The following is a 27,952-nucleotide window of genomic DNA, read 5'->3' as shown; positions in this document are numbered from 1 at the left end:
GGTCTAAGTCAAAAGATACAGAGATCTAATGCTGGGATTCTTGCTAATAAAGTTTCATGCTGTAGTTTTGAGGAATACTGCTCCAGCTGTCAGAGCAATTTTTCTGCCTGCAATCTGGAAGTGGAAACAAATGCTGGGCAATAGCAAATCCAAATTACCACATCTTAAAAGGCTATTAAATTCAGAACTCAAAAAGTTAGTACATGAAAAAAATTATCCCAGCAATTAAATGCAATAAAATACAAATTAAATGGAAAACAACAGGAATGGGGGGAAAAATGACCCAAGATATATTTCATTTGAACTGTAGTGTATGAGCTACAATATACAAAACTAATGAAAAAAAATGAGGCAATTTACTTTACACATTGCCTTTTTCTACTTAAGGAAGGCATAGGCTCAGAACATTTTGTGTACATTAGAGCAGGGGTGTTCAACCCGTGGCACACGATCCAGATCCAGGCCCGGGTGCCCTGTCATCCAGCCAAAAGGGCTCTGGGTGTTGGATGGGCAGGGCCTGACCCTGGTATGTAGAGGTTAGGCAGAGGTGGTGTGGTGCCCTGGGGTTGATCCTGGTACACAGGGCAAGGTGAAGAGGCCTGGGGGCCTCAGAGCCCAAACCCAGGAATGTGGAACTGTGCAGGGGCAGCACAAGACCTGAACCCAGAAAGCAGGGCCAGATGGAGGTAGCATGGTGGCAGCATGGGACCGCAGGCCTCGATCTTGGCATGCAGGGTCCAATCTGGCCCATGGACTGGCCCTGCACCACTTATCTGGCCTGAGGGATCAAAAGGTTGAGCACTACTTTATTAGAAGGATCTAATTCACATAAACAAGTTGTATAAAACCCTTACATGAGATTGATATACTGCTTTTCCTGAAAAAAAATGTCAGGGTAGCTTATAGTAAGAGAACAAAGTAACTTATAAAACAAGAGAACAAAGGGAAGAAAGAAACTTATAAAAGCAAGTAGAGTATTAAAATAAAACATAAAACCAACCCTTCTAAACAATATCCCAGAAAACCCCAGAATAGGAGGGTTTCCTCAAACTTTCCAGGTAATGACAGAGAAGGAAACATGGACAACAGAAGTGTGACAAGACAACTCCCAAAATGTCCCCTTAAATACAAGGGGACTGAATGTATTCAAATCACCAGGACTGGAGGGACTCCACTCACAGGTAATGAAGGAATTAGCGGGTGTCATAGCTGATCCACTGGCAAGGTTATATGAGTTCTCATGGTGCTCAGGCCAGGTTCTGGAGGACTGGAAGGGGGCTAACATCATCCCAGTCCTTAAGAAGGGGAGGAAGGAGGACTTAGGGACCTATAGACTACTCAGCCTTACCTCTATCCCTGGCAAAACCCTAGAAAAAATGATCAAGGATCACATCTGTGGGAGCTCGCTGGCTAATGTGATGCGGAAAGGTAACCAACATGGGTTTTTAGCAGGCAGGTCCTGCCTGACTAACCTAGTTTCCTTTTACAACAAGGCCACCAAATATTTAGATGCAGGAATTGAGGTGGATGTTATCTATCTGGACTTCAAGAAGGCCTTTGACAAGGTAGCCCATACCATCCTTATAAACAAACAGAGGGGGATTTGCCTTGGATGATTACATGGTAGACTGGGTAGCAAATTGGCTCACGGGCTGCACTCAGAGGGTGGTAATGGATGGGTCAGTGTCAACCTGGAAAGATGTGGGCAGTGGAGTCCCTCAGGGCTCAGTTCTGGGGCTGTTCAACATCTTAATCAGTGATCTGGATAAGGGGGTGGGAAGCACCCTGTCCAAATTCGTGGATGACACAAAATTATGGGGTGCAGCTAACACCCTGGAGAGGAAGAACCAGATCCAAGCTGACCTAGACAGGCTGGGAAATGGGCAGAGAGCAACACAATGCAATTCAATAAGAACAAGTGCAAGGTGCTGCATCTAGGGAGGAAGAACTGCCATCATACCTACAGGCTGGGAGGCGACCTTTTCATGTTCACTGAGGCAGAAAAAGATCTTGGAGTCACTGCTGACTCCAGGATGAACACGAGTTGGCAATGTGATGAAGCAGTTGGCAGAGCCAATCGCACTTTGTCGTGCATCCATAGATGCTTCACAAACAGGTCCAGGGAAGTGATTCTCCCCTTCCATGTGGCACTGGTCAGACCGCAGCTGGAGTACTGTGTCAAGTTCTGGATGCTGCAGTTCAAATAGAATGCGGACAACCTGGAGAGGGTCCAAAGAAGAGCCACTCACCTGATTAGAGGCCTGCAGGGAAGACCCTATGAGGAAAGCTTAAGGGACCTTAACCTCTTCAGCCTCTCCAAGAGAAGGCTGAGAGGGGACCTTGTAGTGGCATACAAATTCATAAGGAGAGAGAAACATGAAGTAGGCAATGATTTGTTCACCAGGGCACCCCTGGAATGACAAGGAACAATGGCTATAAGCCACTAGAGAGATGGTTTAGGTTGGATGTTTGGAGAAAGTTCTTCATGGTCAGGGTTGCCAGAATATAGAATGGGCTTCCAAGGGAGGAGGGTGCTTGCCCCATCCTTGGGGGGCTTCACAAGGAGACTGGACAGGCACCTGGCTGGGATCACACGACCCCAGGGTTGGTGACTTTCCTTGCCTGCCAGGGGCAGGGGGTCGGACTAGATGGCCTACTGGAGGTCCCTTCCGACTCTACGAATCTATAATCCTATGTACAACAAACAAGAACGCGGCACTATGGAACAGGCCTGGCCGCCTGATAGTTATGATACTTCACTAAACTGGAGGCTGATTACCTACCACAAGTCAAAACAATTAATTCCAAAACAATTAATTTAGATTTAATACTTGCCTGAAGGCTAGTGAAAAATGTCAAGCACGTATAGTTACAAAATGCTGACATTTTACGAGAAAAAATCTGCTCCGAGTGTTGAATAGAACTTTCCAATTTACTATGAAAGTTGTGTCTCATTTTCCATTACCTGGAGTATTGTTGCTCATAGCAGCTGTGGTAGTAGGCAAGACTGGGGTCACAACTGGAGGAGGAATTCCTGCAGCCATATCCAAGAGAGGTTGAATAATTTCACTCTTGAATACATTATTCTTCTGCCATAAATTCAGCACTCTAACAATTTTACTCTAAAAGGAGAAAAAGGCAACAAAAGACATATTTAGAAAATTGCATTGTTGATTTCCTGTTTGTTACAGACACCAAGAAGAAAAATTAGCATTCAGAAATATACTATAAAAGGTTCAGCTTTGGCTTTCTGAAATTCTGTACTCAAGTCAAATACTGAACTAAAATAGCAAAACAAACTAAGCAAGGGTTTCTTAAATTGGTATTCTTGATACAAAATTAGGAAAAAATTAACTTCAGGCAGGAGTCACAACTAATGGTCCATGTGCTAGATCTGGCCCATGGAGCCACTGGATATAGGTCTGCAGAACTGGGGTTTTTGCAACAAGGCACTTCCTCCAGTGCTGCAGAGGGCAGATGAGATGGCAGCAATGGGTACTTCCCCCTGTGCTGTGATGGTGAGAAGTGGAAGGGGGGAAGCAGCAAGCAGCATGCTGCCCTAGAGAAAAGTGGCTGCAGCCAGATTCTAATGCCAGCCTGCCTCAGACCTGTGCTTGTCGTGTTTTGTACAGGGGCTGGGAAAGGTTGCTGACTGCTGCCTTAAGGAAATAGGAAATCTTTACTTTCTAAAATTGTAATCAGAAAACATTAACACTGCTCTAACTTGTCTATCCCTATGTACTATCTTCATCTGTCCTCACCAAAATGTGGAGAAAAGAGATTAATAATAGGTAAATTAACACTTGCTGTTGAAATAATAGAATGAAATCAAACTTTGTGTATACGTCCTACAAAAACGGGGCTATTTTTCATGCATTTTTTTTCAAGAAATTGTGTATCTAAAAATATTAATAAAGAAAACATTTCCCAGGAGATGTTAATACTTACATAGTAACAACATAAAAACAGTTGTCATACTTTCTTTAGTACAGTGCGTGAGACTGTGCAACAATAAGTTTTGAAGAATTCCAGAAGGAGAATGGTAGTGCTAATTAAAGTAGCTCTTTTTAAGTTGCAATAAGTGTTTTCTTTCTAATCTTATTTTTGTACCTCAATAAAAAAAAACCATTGCAAACCTAAAGCATAGGCACATCTCTGTTCATTTCTAGCTTACCAAAAGAGGAATAATGAAGAGTTATAATGAGGTCTGCTTGAATAAACAAAAACTATCATTGCAGAATCTTGTACTTTTTAAAAAAAGTTTCTACTATAATAAAAGGCTTAGTCCATCTGTCTGTCTGTCCATAATGTTCTTGGAGCACACTGAGTGGTTGCTAAACCAACCAATCAGAGTGCTCCAAGAGCATTACAGACAGGAGGTGGAGGCAGCACAGAGCCACCATGATGTCAGGGACGCAGCACGAGAGGCAATGTCAGCACCTCTGGCTTTGCCCCTCCCCTCCTGCTCCTTGGAGGTAGCGGCACAGGATGCTGGTGGAGGGGGATGGAAGAGACAGAGGGGCAAACTCCACTCCCCCTCCCCCTGGGAGGTGGCAATGGTGCTGCGGGGAGTGGAGGGCGGCAGTAGGGTTAGCAAACTTCCCCTGCCACCCAAGACATTCTTGACGGGCAGTTCGCTAGTATTCTATTAATTGTGTTACCTGTAAAAGAAACTGCAACAAAAAAGACATACCTTGTCATCTCCAGGACAACGGTATAAATTCTGGAAAGTGCTGATGATGTTATTGCTGAACCTTGGGGCAAACACATCTTTTTCTTGCCCAAACTGATGCCGAGACTGTCGCACAATAGAGTCAATGACATATAGGCCAGGCACCTTGTATTCTGGTTTGCACTGTAACGAAAGTTTAAAGATGCACACATTTGGAAAAATTAAACAACCACATAACTACAGTTTAAAAGTTGAATGAAAGAAAATATTATTTACAGCTCACAACTAACCAGATTTTTCCACTACTTACCATTTTGTAAACTGACCTACCAATACCCAGATAGCTAAATGACGGTCAATGCTAATTGATAAATGGATCAAGATATCATCATAAAATAACTAGTATATTTGCACTGAACTATGAAGACCTCAAAGAATATGGCCAAGTTTAAACTTTCAGTTTAAGGTACTTGTATGTATAATGCAGAATATCCAATGATGTTAATCAAATTTGTACCTCAAATTTCAATCCCTATTATCCCAGTCATTTTTGTTGTTCTTTTCTAGGACCCTGCAATGTGACAGCAACTTGATGCCTAAATGGAATATTTCAGGGGTTATTTACACTTCTGGATCCTAGACAACCCATGCAGAGCCTGTGCTGGACTGACCCAAGCACTGGCTCTGGTGCATAGTCTTGCCCCTGCCTGCAAACTGGCTCAGGGACATTTATCTAGCCTATGGGGCCTGGTGAATTTGACATTCCTGGTCTAACCTACTCCTTAAACTACACATTCAGCTTTGTCACACAAGTGTCAGGCATACTGCTCCAAAATCACCTCTTGAGAAAAATCTTTATCAGGGGCCACCAGCAAGGACTCAGGGAAAGTCTGTTCACCAAGGCCCCCCTTGGAGTCACCAGGAACAATGGCCACAAGCTGAGGGAGGATAGGTTTAGGTTAGATATTAGAAAGAACTACTTCACCGTAAGTGTGGCCAGAGCCTGGAATAGGCTGCCTAGAGAGGTGGTGCTCTCACCTTCCCTGGAGATCTTCAAGAGGAGACTGGATAGGCACCTGGCTGGGTTTTTATGACCCCTGCCACCCCCAGTGCTCCTTCCTGCCCATGGCAGGGGGTCGGACTCGATGATCTGTCTAGGTCCCGTCTGACTCATTGATTCTATGAATCCTCCTATAGAGCAGAGGCAGGCAAAATACAACCCATGGGTCAGATCTGGCCTGCCAGACCATTCTATCCAGGCCACAGGGCCCCCTAAAAAAATGGTAAAGTAATATGTATTTGCTCCTGGCTGCCTGTCAAAGCTGACAGGAGCTAGGGGCAGTAGGACTGATGCCCACTGCCCTCAGAACTGAACAGCTCATTTGTCCTACCCTGACTCCAGCCATTTCACTCTCTTCTTGCCCCTGCCCTGCTCCAGCACCATGTAGCTCCCAGCTGCATTGCCAGAACTGAGAGCACAGGGCCCTGTGTGTGTGTGCAGGCAGGGGCAGAGTGTGTGTGTGCATGTGCATTCACAGGGTGAGTCCAACACGCATACCCCACCGTACACATGCATCCCCCCCACACACTGTCATACATGCGGACCGCCTACCCACACCCCCTCACAGACCCCATACCCATCCACACCCCATACCCACACAACAGCCCCCCACAAACCTATATGCACCCCCCTCGATATACAAGAGTAAGACTCCATTTTAAGCCATTGTGTAATCACCTCTGTGTACACCACACACACACGCGCGTGCACGAGTGTAAGTAAGGACAAAAATATTTTTGAAAGGAAATTAATGAATGTTGTAGATGTTTGCTTTTTACAGTTTCATAGTTTCTAGGATCAGAAGGGACCCAAGTAGATCATCTAGTCCGACCCCCTGCCATGGCAGGAAATAATACTGGGGCCAAACAACGCCAGCAAGATGTTCATCCAACCTCCTCTTAAAAACCCCCAGGGTAGGAGCCTGCACCACTTCTCTCAGAAGTTGTTTCCAGATCCTAGCCGCCCTGACCGTGAAATAGTGCTTCCTGATATCTAGCCTAAACCTGCCCTTTGCCAGCTTGTGACCGTTATTCCTGGTCACTCCTGCCAGTGCACTCCCCCAATGCCTGCTGATCCCCCCTGACTAGTTTATAACAGGCCACTGGATTGCCCCTCAACCTTCTCTTTTGGAGGCTAAACAGGTTTGGGTCCCGTAGTCTCTCCTCATAGGGCCTGCCCTGCTGTCCCCTGATCATGCAAGTGGCCCTCCTCTGGACCCTCTCCATGCTGTCCACATCCCTCTTGAAGTGCGGTGCCCAGAACTGGACGCAGTACTCCAGCTGCAGCCTGACCAGTGCCACAGAGGGGGAGGATCACCTCTTTGGACCTGCTCGAGATGCATCTGTGGATGCATGACAAGGTACGATTGGCCTTCCTGACTGCCTCCCCACACTGCCGGCCCATGTTCATCTTGGAGTCAATGACGACTCCAAGATCCTTTTCCGCCTCTGTGCTGACAAGAGGGGAGTTCCCCAACCTGTAGGTATGGTGCCGGTTGTTCCTCCCCAGGTGCATCACCTTGCACTTGTCTGTGTTGAAGCCCATCCTATTCACATCCGCCCACTCTTGTAACCTGTCCAGGTCTGATTGTAGCCTGATGCTTCCTTCTAGTGTGCCCACATCCCCCCACATCTTAGTGTTATCAGCAAGTTTGAACAGGGTGCTTTTTACCCCCTCGTCCAAACAGCTGATGAAGATGTTGAACAGTGCAGGCCCGAGGACCGAGCTCCGCAGAACCCCACTGCCCACGTCCTTCCAGGTTGAGAAGATATATAATTTGATATTTTTCTGGTTCCAAGATGGCAAATACCCTTGCTGAAAGGAGTACTTCTGGAGGCAAGGGGAGGGACTTTGAGTGGCAAAGGTCAGGGGTTAAGAAGCTGGACTTCTGATCACTAGATATCAGAGGGCGGGGCACCTGTCAAGGGGTGGGGCTACCCATGTGGCCCTCGATAGCATGCTAAAATTCTGGAAGCAGCCCTTCCCCCAAAATAACTGCCCATCCCGCTACAGAGAGAAAGGGAAAACAGAAACTTGAGTATCACAGGTAGAAAACAGGCTGATATAGCTAGACAACAGAATTAAGTCTTCAGTATCTAAAAGGAGACAATGCAGGCCAGAGGAGCCATCACAGCCTCCACCGAAGCTACCCCAAAGAGTTAGCCAGGGAAGTGAACTATTTTTCACCAATCTTAAATGCCTGGCACCAAGCCTGCAAAGAATCACTATTTTGTTCTGCTACAAAAATTGTATACATGGAGGAAACCTTCTCTAACAGCAGGAATCTGTCCTACATATACTTAACCATGAACTTAAAAGTTAAGAATATTTTCTCATCAAGCAGTACTGACACTCTAAAGACCTATGTATGAAATTTATTAGTCAAACTCATATTAAACCTGGCCTGTGAAAGAGTTACGAACAACTGTCCAACTTTTGACTGAAATAACCAATGATTTGGAGAAGGTATCTTTCCTTCTTCAAAACACACAATAATCCATGCAGCAATGAAGAAAATAATATACTCATTTTAGCCAGCTGTCTCCCAGCATCAAACCACAAACATTTTGAACCTGTTCTCTATTCTCTATATTAGTTTCCCATACCATTTTGGTATTACAAATGAAAGTTGTCTGTATGGAAGCAGAACGCTCAGGGGCTGGTCCAAGGAATAAACTCTTCCACAAATTAAGGACCATCACAAACCTAACCATCTTCTGCTCCAAATATACCCTTATCTTGGTCAGTATTCTTTGTGGGGTCTGGAACTATGACAGCTGCTTTGCAAAGCAACAGTAATGAAAAGAAAGCTAAAATTAAAAATAAGTTAAACATATAACAATCAACTCTAGTTAATAAAACATCTAGGATCATTGAAATTATGGTCAATAAGAAAATTTAAAAAATAATATTGAGAACAAAAGGGATTTTATCACTGGTATAAAGACATTATTATAATGAAGATTGTACACTGTTCTGCATCGTTATTGAAAATGAAGATAGAAAATTTTTTCTGTATTTGACAAAAAGCTGTGTATCGAGTTCCCCAGGCTCTTGTTCCCTTGGAGCAAAAACAGTTTTTATGTTTGCAAGGTACCCTGTACCTAGTGGTTGCTACCCCACATATATATTTTATTCCCAAGAATTAATTTCCTATAGTGATGATATATTTTATTTAAACAGTAAATAACAAGGATGTTAAACAGCATCCCTTAGAATTAGCATCTTAAAATGATCAAATATGAATATCTTCCACCTGAGAATTTTAAGAGTTGGCTGCAGAGCTCTCTGACCATTTAAACAAGGTTTTTATTACATAATGAGAAACTGGGGATGAGCCAGAGAATGGAAAGAAAGCCAAGATTATGCTAGTATTTAAAAAAAAGACATATAGGATGTCCTGGATATATATATATTTAAAACCATTAGTCTAACAAATTCCAACAAATTACAAAGTGGCTGATATGGCATTCCATTAATAAGTAATTGAATATGAAAATGTTATGCATGTCAAGCAACAATTTCACTGAAAACAGGCCTTCTCATATTACACATTTAGTTGCTGTTGATGTGATAATTTTAAGACTTCTGTAAGTTGTTTGGCTTGGCAGAACTAACCATTCTGAATTAAATACTAGGACTCTGTAAAACCTGTACTGTACATAGTAAGTAAATTAAGAACTGGCTAAGTGACACATGTCAAAATAAATCTGTTAAAAGGGAATCACTGAAAGGAACTGTTTCAATTTTGAGTGATTTAGACTTTAATTCTCAGTGGAATGGTACTGAAGATCTTTATCAATAAATTAGAAGAAAATATGAAATAAGGTGGCATGGTAGGTGCAGATGACATAGTAAGTGACAATACAGATATGTCATTGACACAGAACAGGACAAGTTACTTGATAAACTAAGCACAATTAAAAAATTTTTTTTATTAAAGCCAAATATAAGATCTTACATCCAAGAACAAAGAATATAGGGCAGACAGGTTATGGAACTCCATTTCCTAGAAAACAGTAACTTTGACAAGGACCTCAGAATCTTTGTATAATACCAGTTAATAGCAGCAAACGAGAGTAAATGGCAAGGCAAGAACAGCCAGCAAGTGCTTGGAACTATAAAAAGGGAAACACTCAGTAGGAGCGGGAAGGTTTTATTACCTCTGCCCATGACACATGGAAATTAGTGGAATGCTAACCCCTTCTCCTATTTATATGTTAAAAGGGATGCTGAAAAATGACAGCAAAAATTACAACAGTGATTGGTGGCCCAGAGAACACGTCTTGAGACTTCACGAAGTCAACCTCCTTAACTCTGAAGGTTATTTTACATTACAATAAAGAGAGAAGATATCTTAGGCCCCTGCCACACGTTATATATTATACACTTACATGGTTAACCGCGCAGTAAATTTAGACCAGTCCCACATGCAAAGTACCATATTTGTGTACAAGATGTCCCTGATCATAAGATGACCCCCTCAATAATAAGTTTCAATATATGGAAACTTTATAAATTTGCTATCATTTTCCAGGTATAGAATCTAATTATTGGAGCTTTGCCTTAAATTTGCCCCTCTCCCACTGCTTAGCACAGAAAATAAGCCTGGAGGAGTCAGGCAGCCTTCTGCTCTCTGCTTCCCCCCAACTTTTTCACCTGGTAGCTGCTTCCCCCTCTCCTGTCAGGCCCTGCTCTACTTGAGCACATGGAAGCAAGGAACAAATTTGAAAACAGTAACCCTGAAATTCAACATGACTTGCATATAGTACTGAGTCACTTAGTTCATCCAGTATTGATCCATAGTGTCTATTCTGGAAGCTGCTGTAATTTTTAACATAGGTCTTCCATAAACTGATCAGCACTTTAGTACCTACTTATATATAGTACAAACTATGCATGATATTAGTCCAAAGGCAAAGGCTTGTGATTTACCACTTAGTTCACTGTGCTGGGCTCCACCAATCAACAGCATTTCAAGCCACAATGACCCCACAGCTTAGTACAGTTCAGTATGTGTGTACATTCCAGATACCTCCCACAAAGGATCCATGGGCTAATTTGCCCCCCATTCAAGAACCAGGTGTTCTCATCTCAAATGCTGGGACACTCCAAAAACTGTAGCGAGGGTAGATCCACACTTATCATATGCACCAGGCTGACAGAGGGGGAGACAGAGGGATTCTGGGTAAACTGTTTCATGACATTGGCCAGGCATTTAAGGCTGGTGAAGAAACAGAAATCATTGGAAATGCGAAAGAAAGGCATGGCTCAGCTGCAGGCGTGAAGAGGAAGTCAAAATGTATGCCATGTCGTGGGTCACTTGAAAAAAAAAGTCAGCAGTGAGGGGGACTGTACTTAATGGCTATTACCATACGTTTTATTCAGATGAATTAGACTACACAAACCTATTCTTGTGGTATGTTCCCATCAGCATGTTTGTCCAATATGGGCCATGCATTTTATGGTCATGCTCAGTGTTGGGTGTATTCAATCAACTTCACAGCAGGCACTGCTGAGCACATCTTGCTTTCGGCAGCAGTTTAATAGCAGACAATGTATTTAGTGAGATTTCCTCATATGCGATTATTAGATGAGGGGGCTTTTGCCCCATTCAACTTGGGGGGGGGAACCTGATCTTGTATTAGAGTAAATACGGTAATTATCATGCGATTAACTGGCTAATCCCACAAAATTTAGAATGGCCACACATGCAAAGAAAATAGCACACCACAAAAATGCCCATCCATCTATAAAAATAGCTAGTCAGCTATGAAGTCAGTGCTTGAATACATCTAAAAACTTTATGGCTGGTTTCATTTCAGTTTTAATTTGAATGTGTGGCAGGGTTCTTACACTACAAACTTTAAAACAAAATGGCTACAAGTGGAAGTCAGAAAAAATTGGTGATGCATTTTATTTTTTAAACAGGAAGTCTAGTTAGACATGAGAAATGGATATAGTAAATTCTCACTGCAATTCAACCTAAGTGACCTTGTGTCATGTTTTAAATATCTACCTTGGTTAATACCCTCATTTTAATGCCTGGGACAGGCATTTAAAAAAAATCAATTTTTATATTAAAAATTCGTCTAGCAAGTGCTTAACTTTCTGTCTACTGTTTACTAAGCAAAACTGCTGCACATTACAAAGTTCTCCCAATACCTTGGAAACCTCCATCTTCACAGTTCCCCAACAATAGCACAATCCTATTCCTTCTCAAAAGGCATATTTCACCTCTGTCGAACCTGTAAGACTTCTGCCAGCAACCAGATAATGAACTTGCAGGGTTAAGCGACCACCAGACATGTCAGTTTCCCAACCCACCATATGGAATTAAGGCCCTGGACTGGCATGACATCTGTAGAGCCTCCTGCTCTCCTCCACCATAAAAAACACTTTAAAATGGCCACTGCTGAACACAGCAGCACCCTCTTCATCCCAAGGTCATGACATGCGGTTGCTCGGTTGTGGATTTGTTCTCCATGTGCCAGGCCAAGAGGAGCAGTAGATACCCAATGAATGCCATCTTGGGCACTCACTTTGGGTGTCCCAAGATGCCTGCAAGCAGGAGACTGGAGGCCCTGCACCTCAGAACCAGGAGTCCAGAGGTGGAGGGACACACAGGGATTTCTGCTGTCCTGTCCTAGTAACACCAGGATGCAGGAAAAAGCGCTCACTGGGCTGGAGAGAATGGAGCAATGTGGGATACCAGAGGACCAAGAACCACCTCCCCCCATACCTCCCCATGACGCTCTGTAAATAATGCAACTGTAACAGAGTACTTCAAAATGAAGCACTTGAAAAAGGCTTTTTTTCAGGAATATTTTTGGAGCTTTGGCTATCTTTACAGCATTTCATAAAGCTCATCCATCCATACAGTCGCTGTGTGAAGTGATTCACATGTCCGTCAAGGGCCTGAGACTGAATTAGGTATCAGGCAAGAATGGTTGAGTGAACAGACTACTCATGAAACCAAACTATCTGATTACAATGGCTCCCCTTTAATCTTAAGAACTATGAAAAAAACTGGCAAGAGATGCAGACGGAAGTACCATACCTGAAACTACTTTTACCTTTTTTATCGTTGTTTGTTTAAACAAACAGGATTTCAAGCTGACAACATCCACTTACCTTCATATACACACATGCAAAGAAACGAATTCAAACATCAGTGGTAATATTATTTTTTCATTCTCATTCAGACCAAACAATTTTTTTTAATATATATAAAAATATATGAGAACGAACATACGAGTCTGAATTTGTTAGTTTACCAACAAACAACAATAAGAGAGGTAAAAGTACTTTCAGGAATGATAAGTCCATCTGCATCTCTTGCCAGTTTTTTTCATAGTTCTTAAGATGTAGATATAAATATATATTTTTTATACGCACGTCTCATTAGCAAAAAAAAAATGAGCTTACTTTTCAGCAATGTCTATGTGATTAATGTAGTTAATTGTTTATTACTAAAAACAAGTAATCCAGGCAACATGTACAAAATATGCATCTGCCCTGTACTTAAAATTGTCTAATATGACTTCAGAGATTGAACTAATGCAGTAATATAATACCTACAGGGTACTTACCTTTTGAATGAATTTCTCAACACTCTGTACAACATGTTTGTAGAACTGAAAAAAAATACAAGAAACATTATTATAGTGAAGAATAAATGTAAGTTCTTATACACCTGTATAACTCCACTATGAAGGGCAAGGATTTTTATGCTGATGTCTTTCATTAGACCAACTGCATGGCTGGGATAGATTTAAGCTCTTGAATGCAACATTCTTCTTCACATGACCTGTCAAAGATGGTCATGTTTACAAAAATGGAAGAGCGGCAATTTTTCTCCAAAACTACTATACTTTTTGTAAGGCACTAATGGGGAAGTTAGATTTAAGAGTAATATGTTACTAATAGTCCGTATTTTATTAAGTTTAAAACCTGTGTTCAGAAGTTGGAACGGGAAGGTAAGTAATGAAAAAGCTTATGAAAAATAGACAGAAAACATTTTCGTTGAAAAGCTACCACAGATTCATGGCACCAATTAGAATGCATTATGCCACTGGATAGATTTATGTCAGGAACAGGTAATTACTTGGGATGGAGGGCCACTTGGTGAGTTTTGGCGAGATGTTGTGGGGGGGGGGGGAAGGGTGATGCTAATGGTGTGAAAGGGGGTGAGAGGAGTTGGGGAAGGTGCTGGCCAGGCCTAGTGCTGGAAAGGCTAGGGGGCATAAGAAATTTCTACTACATAGCCTGGGCCCATCTGTCCCACACCCATAACTGGGGGCACCAGATGGAGCAGACATGTGGGCAGGGTCTCCACAGAGACTGGCCAGAACTTCCATGGGCATGTCATGCTTGACCAGGTAGATGGGATGGGGCTGTGTTTCCACAGGCAGAGACATTTGGGGATTGCAGCTGTACCCTGGGCCTCAGCACCATGCTGTCACCACCCCTTGGCCTAATCCCAGATGCTGCTCACCCCATGCCTGTGGTCCCATCTCATCTGCCCAGCCAAGTGCACCCTGGGGTCCTGGGCCAGTCTCCATGGAGACCCTGCCCATTCACTCTGGCCAGCAACCCCAGCCCTGAGTGAGAGGCAGAGCGGGATACCTGGGCAGTGAGGCCAGATCCAGCAGCAGCAGCCAAAAGGAACTGCTGCCACCACACCTGCTGGGAAGCTGAATCCAGCTGCCACACCATCCCAGCCCCACTGTGCACCCAGGAGCGGTGGGACTAGCCATATGCACCAAAGCCCAGGCTGCCCCACATGAAGGACTGGCCACAGACCAGAGAAAATCCCTTAGTGGGCCATATCCAGCCCACGGGCTGTATTTTGCCCACCCCTGGAGTCCAACCCTGCTCAGCCACATATTAAAATAAGTGTGAAAGTGTGGAAACTTGGGTGAGCCCTGTATTATGTCTCAGAGTCAGAGGCATAGGGCCAGAAGGGAATTCCAGGGGTCATCAAGTCCATCCTCCTGCCTGAGAGAGGATCATCCCTATCTAAACCATCCTATACAACTATAATCTAAATACTACATAAGAGTACCATCAGCCCCGACTCAACATGGACCTAACACCCTAACCCACTGGTCACCAATCAGTGGATCTTGATTCACTAGTAGACCTCAGAGCCTCTTGGAGTCTATCCAAGGCTGGGGTGGGGGGCTGAGTATGAGCAAAGGGTATATGGGGGCAAGGGGAAAGTGTTGGGTCCCCCCCACACCTCCCCCAATAGTGCACAGCCCCCACTAGTAACAGCAGCAGTAGGGCCTCAGGGTGCTCATGGCATGCAATAGGCCTGGGGTGGGCAAAATACAGCCTGTGAGCCACATCCGGCCCGTGAGGCCACTCTATCCGGCCTGCGGGGGCCCTAAAAAGTTTAGAAAATTAATACTGATCTGCCCCTGGCTGCCTGTTAGAAATAACAGGAGACGGGGGCAGTAGGACCCAGGGGAACCTGGTGGCAGAGCTAAGCAGCTGCAGCAGCAAGTCTGGTCTGCACCCCACTCCAGCCCCACCCACCCTGAGCCCCAGCTGGAAGCTCTGCCTAGCAGGGGCTTCTGGCTTGGGACTGTTCCTGCCTCCCTGCACCAGGGAAAATACAGCTAAAAAGGAGGTAAGGGACAGAGGCAGGGAAGGACTGCAGGAAATCGTCCCAGTCCTCAGAGCCAGCCGAGCTGCCACCTGCAGTCCCGGTGCTGGGGCTAGGAACCACACAATGCTGGAGTGGCTGGCTGGCCCACAGGCAGGTGTGGGGGAAGGGGCAGCAAGCAGGCGCGCAGAGTGCAGTGACAGCTGGGCGGGAGTGTGGGGTCCACACTGGTGCATCAGGGCCAACACCGACAGGGCCCAAAGCGGGGCAGCAGAAATGTAGGGCTGAGCTGGCAGAGGCTCTATGGAGCTGGGCTGGCTCCCTCCTCTCCCTGCTTGAGCAGCACAGCCCGACTCCATAGAGCCCCTAGCAGCCCAGACCCCACCCTCCTGCTGCCACGCTCTGGGCCCCTCCGGTGCTAGCTCCAGTGAGGGCTCCGCACTCCTGCCTGGCTGTTGCTGCACTCTGTGCACCAGCTTGCTGCCCTTTCCCACAACCTGCCAGAACTATTTCCCCACTCCCCACCCTGTCTTCCTGCTGGCCAGCAGGTCAAACACTCCAGTACCATGTGGTTCCCAGCTGCAGCTGGGACATGATGCTGGAGTGGCCAGTGGGGGAGGAGGGGAGAAGGAGAAAGTGGCAGAAGTGCAGCAGTGGCAGATGGGGGAGCACATGGCACACACCAGTGCCCTGGGGCCAGAAGGGCTGAGCCTGGGCTTGCAGAAGTGCTGGTGGGTGCTCTGTCTGCTGCAGTTCGGGGGTGGGGGTGGGCAAACTCTCCCCCTTCACACAAGCCACAAGCCTCCCCAGCCACCCTCCCCCCGCACCTATCCCCCTCCCAACAATTCCACACACACTCCCCCACACTGCACAAACCTATACCCACTGACCCTATCCCATAATATACAAAAGTAACTCTTCATTTTAAGCTATTATACTATGACCTCCATGTATATTACACAAATGCATGTAAATCTAGACAAAAATATTTTTTGAAATGAGATTAATGAATGTTGTACTACATGTTTGATTTTTAGAATATAATTTGGTATTTTTCTGGTTCTGAGATTACAGACCCCCTTGCTGACAGGAGTAATTCCAGTGGGGCAAGGGGAGGGACTTCTGGTGGCAAAGGTCAGGAGTTAGGGGGCAGGACTTCTGGCCCCAAGACGGCAACCAGGGGGTGGAGCACCTGTCAATAGGTAGGGCTACTCACGCAGCCCTCAACAGCTTGCCAAAACTTGGTAAGTGATCCTCTGCCTTAAATTGCCCACGCCTGTGATAGGTGGACCCCCTGGGCAGTGCATGGCTCTAGCCAAGTCCCAGAATCTGCATGTGGTGGCAGGTAGTAGGGCCAGGCTGCTGGCTCCATCATGCAGGGCTCCCCGCAATTTACGTGCAGCTCCCAGGACTCGACCGGGGCAGAAGGAAGCAGGACTGAACCAGCCCAGCTCCACCACTGCTCCCAGCCACATCCTGGGAGCTGTACATGGTGGCAGGGAGCAGGGCCAACCTGCTGGCTCCATTGCATGGAGCTCCCAGCTGAGTGCTGTGAGCTATGGGGAACCCAGCCTGTGCTCCTGTCCACCTGCCCTGGCATTGATCCCATGCTCCCACCAAGCTGCAGCTTCCCTCCCACATTCCCCACCTGCAGCTGCTTCCTTACCTCCTGTCAAAAGAGTGCTGCAGCAGGGACAAGAGTAGCCGCTGAAGGCTGGGGGAGCCTAGCAGTTCCCTGAGCAGCTGCAGCAGTAGCTCCACCTGGAAACCATGCACACTGGCTGCGGATAGGGCTGGGGCTGGAGCCAGGGCTCTCCCACAAGCCAGGGCTGAAGCGTAGCATGCTCCCCATGCAGGAGTAAGCAAGACTTGGCTTCATGTGGAATGCATAGGCAGCCATGGGCTGGGCTGCATAAAATTAATTGGTGTGTGCCCACCTGCAGGCTGGATGAAAAGTTGCCTGACAGGCCAGAACCAGCCCACAAGCCTATTTTGCCCACCCTTGAGCTAATCCCTAATCTTTGGTCTGCTACCAATACATTGTGTCACCTTTGTTGTTTGGTTTTCCTGCTCATACAAAGAGAAGAAAAGGTTTGTACGAGGTTTTAAGATATGTGGACTAAATATTTGATGGTACTGAGGTATCATTCTTAACCATGTAATTAAGGTAACGTTTCATCAAAATCCTGCAGAATTTCTAGTGTACTGCAACCCTTTATTTGCTACAAAGTTTTTAAACTATCTTACTTTCAAGTCTAAGAACCACTAATTTCCTCGCTGCCAAATAGTCAAAAAAAAATTCATGTCCATGGGGGCCAGTTTTGCTTTTGTATCGCCTCCTTTCTTTCCTCTTCCTATTTTTACTCATTTTCCAGACCTTTAACTGCTTAATCTGATATATCTTTTGATCCATCATTTTTCAATACTGTTCATTTTTAATTAGAATGTCATTTATATTTAATTACAATAAAAAATAAAAGCCCAGAAATACTGAATAATATTGTGCCAAAGAAAAAACCCCACATATTTCATAAATTTGTGACCATGAAAAGCAGCAACTGAACAATCTTAAACTCTCAGTTCCACTGCAAAAATATAAAAGTGACTGCAGATTTTCACACTTACTCAAATGTGGAAATGTTTAACTCATTTCTCAAATTTCACTTACTCTAAGAAAATGTTTGCTGTTTAAAAAGTATAAAAAAAAAATCTTAACTGCCACACTTGCAAATGCATCTTAATCACCAACATTCAGACAGGGCTAATTATTTCCCACACAGTAATACAACTAAAGCAAACCCCCATTACATCTACATAAACTTATTACTATTATATGTAACTATAAATGTGAGAATATATACAAATTGAAAAGGTGATTTGTAAATTTTGCAAGTTATCAGATTATATATAGCGAGAAAAGGTGTATGAGCAAGTAAAAGCAATAAAAGTTGAAGAGGAGATGGGCAAAAATAGTAGCCCAGTTTTACCTTTATAGCCTTGATTGCTGCCTTGGTGATCTGTGTCATTTTAGCCTTGGAAATGGGTGGTTTGTAATCATTTAGCGAGTATAACTGGAAAAAAAAGAAGAATTGGTAAAGAGAGAAAAACAACATTTTTTGTAGTAATAATATATAAATGACAGAACTATCATTTTCATCTGATTTGAAGTACTTTACTAAAACAGAAAAAAAAATGTCTTCTGAATTAAAAGCCCATGGATAAACGTGGAAATTTTAGCACCATTTTGCCTCTAAAATGGAAGAAGAGAGTTTCCGTGCAATAGTCTATTGAATAAAGTTACAGGCAGTCAAGTTAAAAACAGAAGACTCCGGCAAACACCACCGCACAGGACATATTTATATCTCTGAACACAGTGGCAACAATCATTGGGTGAAAGGGAGGGGGGTAACAGAATACTAATCTTAACAGACATTATGGTACTTTCATACAAGACTGGAAAACTCTTGACCCCTTTTCCTAGGGTACATATTTGTTCCAAGGATAAATTCTGACTGCAGAGAACATTCTTTAAAATTTAGTTTCTAACACAAGTTAGAACTTTCTAAATATGCAGTGAAGCCTCCAGGTGAAACCACAGCTCTCAAATGTAAACAAGTCTTCATTTATCTCGATAGAAAATTAACTCTTTTCTATGCTTAGTCCCTGCCACGGTCACCAAAAGTTGCATCTGTACTCAGTCACCAGACAGCATGTCAACCCTGGCCCTTGTGGCAGTTTTGCGCAACTCCTATAAGCAGCCGTGCCACCAGTGTACAAAGAACACCCTGCTGAAGGGACCACAGCAACCAGTTGAGGCCTTAACTCTACTCAGCAGAAAGAGTAACTCTGGCAGGAGAAAGAAAGGTTCTGTTGCCACAGAAGAATTCTGAGAACGAATTAGCTCAATGTTTGTAGGCAGAAGTGGAATTATGCTGGTAAAATGTTGTGATGTAGACTAAGATTAAGAAATTTTGCCCCCCCGCAAAATATCAAACTTAAAAGTTATCTACGTACGTAGCCGTGTTCTTAATATAAGCATGTGGTCATGTAATTTAAGTCAAGCAACTGCATATACAACGAGCAAAAAATATACAGGTGGTGCTTTATCCACCTTGTATTCTCTGCATCATGTTTCCTTGAATGATGTCATATACAGCAATTCATTTACTACCTAAATAGCGATTGTATTCCTCCATCCTCTGTATTTGTACGTACATGCCATTATTAGAAGTGATCCAATATGACAAATTTCATTAGCTACTTGCTGCAGAGACTACAGTAGTATACAATCCTAACTTTGCAGCTGACTGGCAGTCTATAGCTAAAAATACAATTTATCCCTCCCCACTGAATGAGCCTGACATCTGTACTCTAAAGCAGTTTATTTGCTGAGAAAGCCTCAGGCTGTTTGCAGCATACTGTTATAAAATTCATTTCCTTTCCTCTTTTTTCTCCATACTGTCACTGCTATCAGATGTAGGCAGTCAGTCTGCTGTTTTTACATACATGACAACACATCAGTGGAACAGCCAGATACAGAATCCCAAACTAAAATGTTTCACAACTGCCTTAAATAATAACCTGGAAGTCACCTGATATGTATGCCAACTCTTTAAATTACCCATCTCCTTACATAATTAGCCACTGTACCTTAATATTTACTACATTAAAAAGCAGCTATATGGCGGAATGCTAGGCAGGGTGGCACCTTACAGACTGTTGAAGAAAAGTGGTTAATATTACAGAATCCAAGACTCAGAATAGGAAATAACATGCTGATGATCAATTACGGTTGCACAGGCAATATTGTCATATGCATACATAATAATAGTCTTTAATGATATAATAGTCACACAGAATCAATAATCTTCATCATTATGACAACATAAAAATCACACTATAATAATTTATCATTTCCTATTATTTTTGGATATGTTAAAAGATTTCCTAATTTGTTTTAAAAAATTCACCATGTATAAACAAGAAAATTTGCATCTTCATATCCACAACACAGTGCTCTTTCACCTGAAGTACTGGAATAAACTTCTCTGTGTAGTCTTACTACTAGGGGAGCCTGATGCTTCATACAAGCATTGGGCTCCCCCAGTAGTAAGACTACACAGAGTCACTGCTCTCTCAGGAGAAACCATGAGTGTACAGCTGTTCAGGCTTTTTCTCCTGTGGTAAAAAGTGGCCATTTCAAGAGAAAAATAACCTGGGAACAATCAAGGTTAAATCCCTCTCAGAAGAGTTTCTCCCATCCCTTTGGACAGCAAACATCTATACATGCTATTGGAACAGATTAGTTTCCCAGGTTTTCCCCTCCCCCAAGCAGACTGTATCAGTCCCTGGACTCCACTGCTCCTGAACATTCCCACTTTGCAATCCCCACATTATACTGCAGGAAATCGCAGGCTGACTTGGCCAGGCTGGGTAATCCAATCAGGGCTACTCTGTGCACTGCTGCAATCTGTCACCAGGGCAACTGCAGAGCACACCAAGATGTGGGCACAGGGATGTGTGCCCCCCTGGTGGCACAGTGTCAGTACCGCAAGCTGTTTACTTTTCAGGGACTCAACTTTCAAATGTCTGTACATGTGGTTCTGGGTAATAACCAGAGAGCAAATCTGAGTTCTCCCAGGTTATCTGAATGAGTGTACAAACCCTGATAAAGATTCTTCACTGGAAGATTAAAGGCACTTGGCTAGACAACAAAAAGAAATGTGCAAACTCATATTTCAAATTTAAATTAAACGGTCAAAAGAGAGGCACCACTAACAGTTACAAATTCTGTTGCCCTCCCCCTCCAAGCTTGTCTCTATTCCAGCGTTTCCCAACCGTTTTCGTCCTACAGCACACTTACCTAAATAAAAAAGCACTGCAGCACACTGGACGCAGAGCTGGGGGGATAGCCAGCTGGACGGCATTTTGGGCCAGACCCACGTTCCCCATGTCTGCAGCAGCATCAGGCGGGGGCGTGGCTCCAGCCCAAAATGCCGTGGCACACCTGGACATTCCTGACAGCACACCAGTTGGGAAACGCTGCTCCATTCCCTTCTGTTCCTACCCATTATTTCTTAGTTCCTATTCCTAATCTTCATGCCAATGTCCCTCTTTGCCTCTTGGATGTCCTACCCATTTAGCTGGTCCACCTTCTGTGGCCCTATCAAGCCCCTGCCTTCACAAGCAAAGCCCCTATTCCTGCCCATTCTGTTCCCTCTGCTCTCCATGCCTCCTGCTTCTCCTTCGCCCTCATCTTCACCTCCTGGCTACTGCACCTCCTTCAACTATTCAGGTTCGTACCCCTTTCCTACTCCTATTGCTCACCCTCTATTTCAGTCAAACTGCTTCATCTCCTTCTTCCATGCAAGTACAGCATCAGCAGCAATTACTGAAGTCTCAAAAAGAGATGGCCTTCCTCAGCAGCAGAAAGGGGCAATTGTATGAAAAATTCTTCTCACACCTCAAGTTAGATTCTTCGTTGCTCAGTGAGGATAGTACATATGCAGTCCTACCAGCACGTAAGAGCTGAAAGGGGATCCAGTGTGGTCAGTGAAGAAAATCTTCAACTAATTTAGCTCCCAAATTCTAACAAACCTTTACTATGTTATGTGTAATATCTTAAAGCAGGGGTACTCAACCTCTAGCCCATGGGTCAAATGTGGCCTGTGGGCCATGGCACCTGGCCCCACAATGTGGCAGCATGGGAGCAGGGGCCATTAATACCACCTCTCTTCCCCGTGGGGCCAGGCCACACTCCCAATCCCTCCACTGGATTGGGGCTTGGCCATGCTCCTTCCTTCTCAGTGGGGCTGGACTGCCCGCTGCCCCCACCCATGCCCACCACAAATGCCAGATTAGAGCCACTGACTGGATCTGGCCCGCAGACAGACAAAGCGCTGCACATCTGGCTCACTGGGAAAAAAAAAAAGGCTGAGCACCACTGTTCTAAAAGTTTAAAATTTGGAAAATGCTCATGGGCAAGACAGGTAATAGATTCTTGAAACCAAGGCACCCTCAGCTGTAAAATTCAAGTCCCTGTTCTAAAACATGACCTTACAGCATCTCAACCAAGAGGTTGTAAAAATATTTAACATAAACAAAATCATTTATCTAAGCCTAAACTGGATCTTTGAAACAGATGAGCTACTCCAATTGAAACCCCACTTCCATCCACAAAAAAACCCACCCAATCCTAAACAGAACCCCAACAAGAAACAAATAGTCAGAATGACTGAAGTTTGGCAAAGGAACTGACTACTGAAAATGTGATCTTCTAGAGGGAAGCATTACACAATAACTAAAGGGATAGCAGAGGTAACAATACCCAAGATGCTTTTTCTCATAAATTTGTTCTTCAGCTGTTTGACTTCCAGAATGTTAGAAGTGCAGTGGCATTTCTTGCCTCAATTAAACTTTGAGAGGTTATTTTATCAATTTACCACACTCACAGGTATTTCAATTTTAACTTTAACATATGAAAAGATGTTTGATAGGTATACCTCATTTATAAAGAACAATTTGTATTATTTTTTTTTTAATTTTAAAAACAGTCACTGTTCAGGGTTGTCAGGAGATCAAACGTGCATATAATACAAGCCCTGTAATTTGGTCACAAAAAGCACTGTATTTATTTGAATTCAAGACAAAGTTTTTTCCCCCATAATCTGCATGGGGCAGGAAAAAGCCCCTCATCCAAGATTTGCATACAAAGCAGAGAGGGACAGGCAACTGCTGCAGCTCTGGCTTTAAAACCCAGGTTGAGGCCAGAGTCAGACCCACAGCAGCCTCTGCTTTTCCTGTTGTAGCGGTTGGGAGGGCAACACAAATTTAAGACAACCCTTTGATGCATAGGTTCTATTTCCGGAAAATTATAAAAAATTCTAAATTTTGTGCACACAGAATCTAAATTATTAGACATTTCTTAAATTCAGCATCAACTCAGATTTGAGTAAGTGTAGTATCTGAGCTTCTAGAGAGAGCAGGTTTAGTGGAGTGCAGAAAAGAAGGAAGGAATTCAAGACAGTGGTTACACATGCTGTGCAGACACTTTGCATAACTGCACACTGAATTAAATATTCAAGTATGTTTTATTTCAATTATTACATAGTCATACCAATATGGTTAGAGACAAATTTGCAGGCGTGCAACAGAGAGACTAGAATAGGCCTTGCACAAGGCTTTGCACTGTTTTAGTGGCAGACAGAAAATATTTTCCTAAACCAAGGGTTTTCAACCTTTTTTTTAAATAAGTGTACCCCCAGCAGCCCCCTTTTTAGTAAGTGTACAAACAGGCAAAGATGCTTCTCAGGTAACTGGCATATTTGATTAACCAGCACTCCCCATTCCCCATGGATGCCAGATAACACAGCTTTTACTGTAATTTGGTTTGTCCAAACAGTTATTTTGACAAATGTTCATTACGAGTAAAATCATAAAGAGTTAAAAACAAAACCTCCATTTTTTATAGACTGTTATATCCTATGAAGCAGTAGATAGTAATTGCTGTGATTCAAAATTTAGGAAGTGTTTAAGTCTTCCTGTGTGTTTCAGAACCTCTCATGCAATCTCTGCTTTTAACTGGTACCAGACTAACAAGAGACTGAATCTACTATCTTTTCCATACAATTATACTCGAAGTTCAGTATACTACAGTTTTTTTGCTTTGATAATGTGCTATTAAAAATATGTCAATGTGAACCAAAAGGAAAGAAACCTGTCCTATGCCAATGAACAAGTTCAATAAACATATTTCTTATAATAGTTGGCCTCATTACAAATAAATACACATAGAGCATCTTTCACTGAACTGTTATTGTTAACATCTACAGTAAAAGCCGTGTTATCCGGCACTTTATTAACCAGCATGCCAATCTATGCGGCAAAACCGGACGTCCCACTTTGGCCAACTTTGGACCATGGCCCAGGGCAAAGCAGCCTGCGCGGGGACCCTCTCCATCCTTCAGGCACACTGACACCAGGGAGGGGCAGCGGTGCACCGGATGTGGTGGGAGGGGCAGTGGCCCGAACAGGCAAACACACCTGTTCACACCTCTCAGGTAACCAGCATATTTGGTTATCTGGCACCCCACATTCCCCATGGGTGCCAGATAACAAAGCTTTTGCTGTAGCTGTTTTATGGAAAATACAGATCTTGAACTTAGCCCTTGACACTTAAGCAAATAAAAATTATTTTGCAGTACCTTCTTCCCTTAGAGTACTGACTTTTATAGAAGACAAACACATTTTATTCTAAAGGAAGAAGTCATGTAGCTTACTGATGTACTAACTGCTATGTAGTAACAAACTAAACCTTTAGGATCAGGAAAAAAAATTTCTTCTACAGAGAACGCTACGCAGAACCTGAAGCTAGCCCAATGATAACTAACTGCAACTTTACAAAGATTAGTTGAATATGGTAAACTTATTTGTTTTTAAACATGTTCTCTTACATTCTTTATAAATTAATTACAACTTTAAGTGCTAATTTCCATGAAAAAGGAACTTAAGTCACAAGCCTAGCATAAATCAAACAAGAGATAGCTAACTGCATAGCCTGTGGCCACCTTCAATCTGAATTACAAGCATCTTCATGTAGGCACTCTTACTATGTGACAACCAGCCATGAGTGTACTTGACTGCATTTATACTAAATTCTTGTCATGCTACTAACCAGCAATGATCTTTTAACTGCAGTATTTAAACAGCAGAAGTTATCTGCCATCTTGCTCAGACCGCCCTGCTTGGAAAAAGCTTCTTGCCCAAAGGTTCTTGGAAAGTTCTCAGCGTGACATCTTCCTCAATCAAAGACTAGAGAAATTCTAATCCCATTTTCTAGAGTGCACACATTTATGCCAGATATTTGGCTGAAAACAGTAATTAGAGTCTTCTGAATTATTTGGGGGAAATTATTTTAAATCGAGGGGAAAAGTTGCAAGTTTTTTGGTTCTATTTGAAATGTAATAGCTTTTTCTCCCAAGGACATTTCCTATTTTGACCGTGACTGAAAATATCATTGTACCATTCCAGCTTGTATTTTACTTAAACAGCGTAAGTGAAGAACATCTTCAATTCAGAAGCCTATTTTTTCTAAACAATCCCAGCCACAAGTCTGTCTAACCTGCTCTTGAAAATTGCCAGGGATGGAGAGTCCACAACTTCTCTGTACAGACTATTTCAATGCTTAAAACCACCGCATTCAGTATCTAAATTTCCTCTGCTGCAGCTTGAAGTTACTGTCCCATCATCCTATCCTCTCTCTAAATCACTCTTCAGGTATTTAAAAACCATTATCAACACCCCCCCACCCCAGTCATCTCTTCATCAAACTAAATAACCCTAGTTCTTTCAGCCTTTCCTCGCAAGTCATGTTTCCCAGGCTTCTAATCATTTTTGTTGCTCCCCACTGGACTCTTTCCAGTCTGTCCACAACTTTTTTGAAGTCAAAAAAGGACACAGTACTTCAGGTGTGACCTCACCAATACTCACTAAAAGAAACATTTCCCTTGATTTGCAAGTGACACTCCTGTTAATACAGCCCAGGATACAGTTGGCCTTTTTTGCAAAAAGAGCACTGCTGGCTCATAGTCACCTTATGGTCTACTGCAGGGATGTCAAACACAGCCTGTGAGCTAAATTCAGTCCATGGAGGCATATGACCTAGCCCAGGGGCGGGCAATTATTTAGGGCAGAGGGCCGCTTACTGAGTTTTGGCAAGGCATCAAGGGCTGCATGACAGGCATCCAGGGGCCAATAAATATAAACTTTCTAAATTTTGTAGGGGCTCTATGGGCCAGATAGAATGGCCTGGTGGGCCACATCCAGCCCGGGGGCCACATTTTGCCCACCCCTGACCTAGCCCATGCGTCTTGGACCAACCCTGTATGCAGAGCAGTTCTGGCACACAGGCTAGACCACTGATGCCACCCCCAGGGTGGGGGGGCCTGTGCTAGCTCTGCATGCTGGCACTATGGCCAGTCCAGATTGGGGTGTACCAAGCCCAGAAGACAGGCCAGTCCAGCAGGGTACCGCATTCTGCATGCACTGTGTTGGGCTCCTGTGTCATGGGCAGCACTAGGTCCAGCATACATGCTGGAAGCAGCACACACTGGCCACACTTCAGGGCTCATAATGCACACAACATCAGAGCCTGGCACAGGGAGTGTGCTGCATATGGCACCCACCAGATGGGCTGTGTGCTGGCTCCAGCACAGCCCAATCTAGCCCAGAAACCCTCACCTGATCCATGGCACCAGATGAGTTAGATTCTCCAGTCTACTGTAACCCTGAGATCCCTGTATGAAGTACTGCACCTTAGCTAGCCATTCCCCACTTTATAGTTGCATATGAAATCATGCCATCTCAAATACAGGACTTTACACTTGCCCTTGTTGAATCTCATCTGTTTGACTATTCAGGGTGGCATTAAATATACTTAATATTTAAATAATAGAACAAGTTAATATAAAAGTTTAATTAAATACATTTGCAAACTGCCAGATTTAAATCAGTATCTAAGATTATCCATATAGATTTTAAAATCACTCCATCCTGACCTTAACTTGCCTACAGTCTGCTTAATCCTTGTCCAGCTCTTCATTCTTCTTGCCGAGTTGTGAGAAAATATGTCCTAAAGTCCGACAGCTGAAGGATTCTGCTTCCACTGAAGATACTGGCTAAACTCCTATTAAAACTGAATGTAATCCGAATTTCAGACATGCCCCGAATTATCCTAAGTCACCCAAACGGACACAAAATAGATTCCGGCAGCATGCTAAAACTGTTTTTGTGCTGACTCTCCAGTCTCTTTTGATGAGTTTTAGTCTAGAGATGGAAAATACGTTTTCCTTAGAATCACTTTCTCTCAAGTCTCAGAATATGATTTCAATCAACAATTCTTGAAGTACAAGGTGTGTAATCCTAGGGGGAATACAAAAGCTGGATGGCAGCATAGAGTACAAGTGGCAGCAATCAGAAAAAGTAGCAGTGAAGTAGGGGAAGAGTGAGAGTAGCCAGCTTTGCCACAGTGGGCCATAAACACACAAATGTTGTGAAACGCTGCCTTAAATGTCCAGGGATGGTCATGTATTTGCAGTCTAGCACAAAGAAGGTCGCTGATTACTGCTGCCTTTCCAAGGCTGCCTGTAGCTCACGCTTCTGGCTTAACTTCCTCTTATCCTAAGGAAGGAACAACTGGTTGATCTTTTTTCTCTGGACTGAGCTCAGGTGCATAATGGTAGTTTCCTCTGACAACAAAATGGGCAATAATCCTTATCTAGACTTTTTATCCAAGAAGACGTGGAACAAAAAGAGGTTCTGGTGCATGTATCTTCATTTGTCTGACATTCTAGAGTAAAGCTGCTGCAATGGCCAACCATCTGAGAAACTAAAACTGTAGTTTCATTATAATCTAGCAAAAAAACCCAGAGATCCCAAGGCTCTACAACAGTAAGCTGTGTTGACCACATTTCTGTGGACTCCCATGTCTGGGGAGGTGTGCTTTAAGTCACCCTAACTCCAGATTCACCCTTTCTCCAAACCCCCGCCCCAGATAAAGGTTAATGAATTTTTTTGTTTGTTTTATGAGTCATGGAGCAGGCTCCTCAGA

The 27,952-nt window shown here is 43.6% G+C and overlaps 1 protein-coding gene across 5 annotated transcripts in view; it reads right to left on the bottom strand.

The window, feature by feature from the left end:
• The window catches only part of SCAF8 (SR-related CTD associated factor 8), a 168,946-nt gene that overhangs the window by 121,369 nt on the left and 19,625 nt on the right, over window positions 1–27,952 (bottom strand). For all 5 annotated transcript variants that reach the window (XM_090041692.1, XM_090041687.1, XM_090041681.1 and 2 more), the window contains exons 2-5: window positions 18,333–18,416; window positions 13,325–13,369; window positions 4,694–4,855; window positions 2,966–3,122 (exon numbers count right to left, since the gene is read on the bottom strand). In XM_090041692.1, the coding sequence (XP_089897818.1) occupies window positions 2,966–3,122; window positions 4,694–4,855; window positions 13,325–13,369; window positions 18,333–18,416 (448 nt within the window). The remainder of the gene's footprint in view (window positions 1–2,965; window positions 3,123–4,693; window positions 4,856–13,324; window positions 13,370–18,332; window positions 18,417–27,952) is intronic.

This window comes from Crocodylus siamensis, chromosome 1 (assembly GCF_052110815.1).
Source record: "Crocodylus siamensis isolate JL-2025a chromosome 1, ASM5211081v1, whole genome shotgun sequence".
In the NCBI taxonomy this organism is placed as follows: domain Eukaryota; kingdom Metazoa; phylum Chordata; order Crocodylia; family Crocodylidae; genus Crocodylus; species Crocodylus siamensis.
This window is presented reverse-complemented; position numbering and strand designations above follow the sequence as displayed.